This window comes from Nannospalax galili, unplaced genomic scaffold (genome assembly GCF_000622305.1).
Source record: "Nannospalax galili isolate Female #2095 unplaced genomic scaffold, S.galili_v1.0 scaffold877, whole genome shotgun sequence".
NCBI classification, from domain to species: domain Eukaryota; kingdom Metazoa; phylum Chordata; class Mammalia; order Rodentia; family Spalacidae; genus Nannospalax; species Nannospalax galili.
In genome coordinates this window covers 168,131-169,935 of record NW_008339926.1, presented here as the reverse complement: position 1 = coordinate 169,935, position 1,805 = coordinate 168,131, and the positions used below count along the sequence as shown (strand labels likewise).

Here is a 1,805-nt window from a genome sequence, read left to right as displayed (position 1 = left end):
GCTTAACCTCCAGAAGCTATAAGCTTCATGAATGGAAAAAATGCATGTTGTATCCTAGAGATGCTCACCTTTTAGAGCACATTTTTCAGGTTTTAAAATCTGATAAGTTCTTCAGCATTAGATGTTGAAATATGAAAAATTAGATGGATTTATGATTTCAACACTATTGTTCCACTGCATCTCATGTTTTCATTTTTCAGCTGCACGCACAATTTCCATTCTTAAATGATGATGACAAATGTAACCACAGTGAGTGGCTTCTTCCTCCTGGGGTTCTCTGACAACCGGAACCTGCAGACCCTACATGCTTTGCTCTTCTTGTTGATGTACCTGTTGGGCTTGACAGGTAACTTATTCATCATCATCATCACAACACTGGACCCACAACTCCAGTCTCCAATGTTTCACTTCCTGAAGCACCTTTCCCTTCTTGACATCTCCTCCCTGTCTGTCACTATCCCCCAGTCTATTCACAATTCCATGACTGGCAGTGGATACATTTCCTATGCTCAGTGTGTGTTCTTCTTCACATCCTTGGGCTGTGCTGAGGTGGCCATTCTCACAGTGATGTCCTATGACCGCTATGTGGCCATCTGCCTCCCACTGCACTATGAGGTCATCATGAATGCCAGGACATGCAGATGGGCTGTGACAGTTGTGTGGATAAGTGGAGGCATCACAGGAACCTTGTACATAGCAACCATATTGTCTATCAGATTCTGTGGGGTCAAAATAATCCGCCAGTTCTTCTGTGATGTCCCCCAATTGCTCAGGCTCTCCTGCTCCAATGATTACCTTGGAGTGGTTGGCGTGGCTGCTTTCATGTCTTTACTGGCATTTGCCTGCTTTGTTGCCATTGTCCTCTCCTATATCCAGATATTCTCCACAGTCCTCAGGATGCCCTCTGTGGAAGGTCGATCTAAGGTCTTCTCCACCTGCTTGCCCCACCTCTGTGTGGTCTCATTTTTTCTGTTCGTAGGTGTCTGTGCATATTTCAAGCCAACTTCAGACTTAACACCTGTTCTAGACCTCCTTCTTTCTATCTTTTACACAGTATTACCCCCAACCTTGAACCCTGTTATCTACAGTCTGAGGAATGAGGTTATGAAGGGGGCTGTATTGAAATTACTGTTAGGTGGAGAATTCACTAGAAAAAGATTATTTTAATTTGTTTTTAGTGGCTGGCACTGTTAAACACAAGGAACAATTTTAGTAGCTTAATGCCTTTAATATGTAATGTTAACATACATAAGATATTGTCTAGACAAAGAATATTATAAATCTATTCTATAATAAAATTGATGTGATTTTTCATCTTTTTAGATTCAGTTTTGTCCTTTCAAGTTAACAGAAGATAAATGATTATAATCTAGCAATATAAACCCCATACCTCCTAAGTCTCCTAATATTGGCACATGTATAGATTGCCAAAAATCCTCATATGTGTTTTAAAAACATGTTCATAGACAATATTACAATAAGTAGAAGGAGAGATTGTATTTGCTGACAACTCACTATGTGATATTTATCATTTAATTTCAAAAGCCCATTTCAATTTCCGTCTTTCTATATAAAAGTTGTCTGTATAGTACAAGTATGTATGCCATTTTGCACATCCACATAATTTAACATTTATAGTTCCCCTGGATGTAAATAATTCAATGTAATTAATATGAAACTGCTGTTAAACTTTAACTGCTTAACTTGTACTATTACCTCTGCTATTTAACATGAAGTAAATTTTTATGCTTCCTCCTCAAATATGTCTTTTTAAAAATTTAATTTTGTGTGTATATATCATACAG

At 38.2% G+C, this 1,805-nt stretch overlaps 1 protein-coding gene across 1 annotated transcript; it reads left to right on the top strand.

Annotated features, from left to right (window-relative positions):
* The first annotated feature begins 225 nt into the window (after positions 1-225).
* On the top strand, positions 226-1,167 carry LOC103735506 (olfactory receptor 14J1-like). Its single transcript, XM_008834803.1, has one exon. It carries the CDS (start codon positions 226-228, stop codon positions 1,165-1,167), a length of 942 nt encoding a protein of 313 aa, XP_008833025.1.
* The last annotated feature ends 638 nt before the right edge of the window (positions 1,168-1,805 follow it).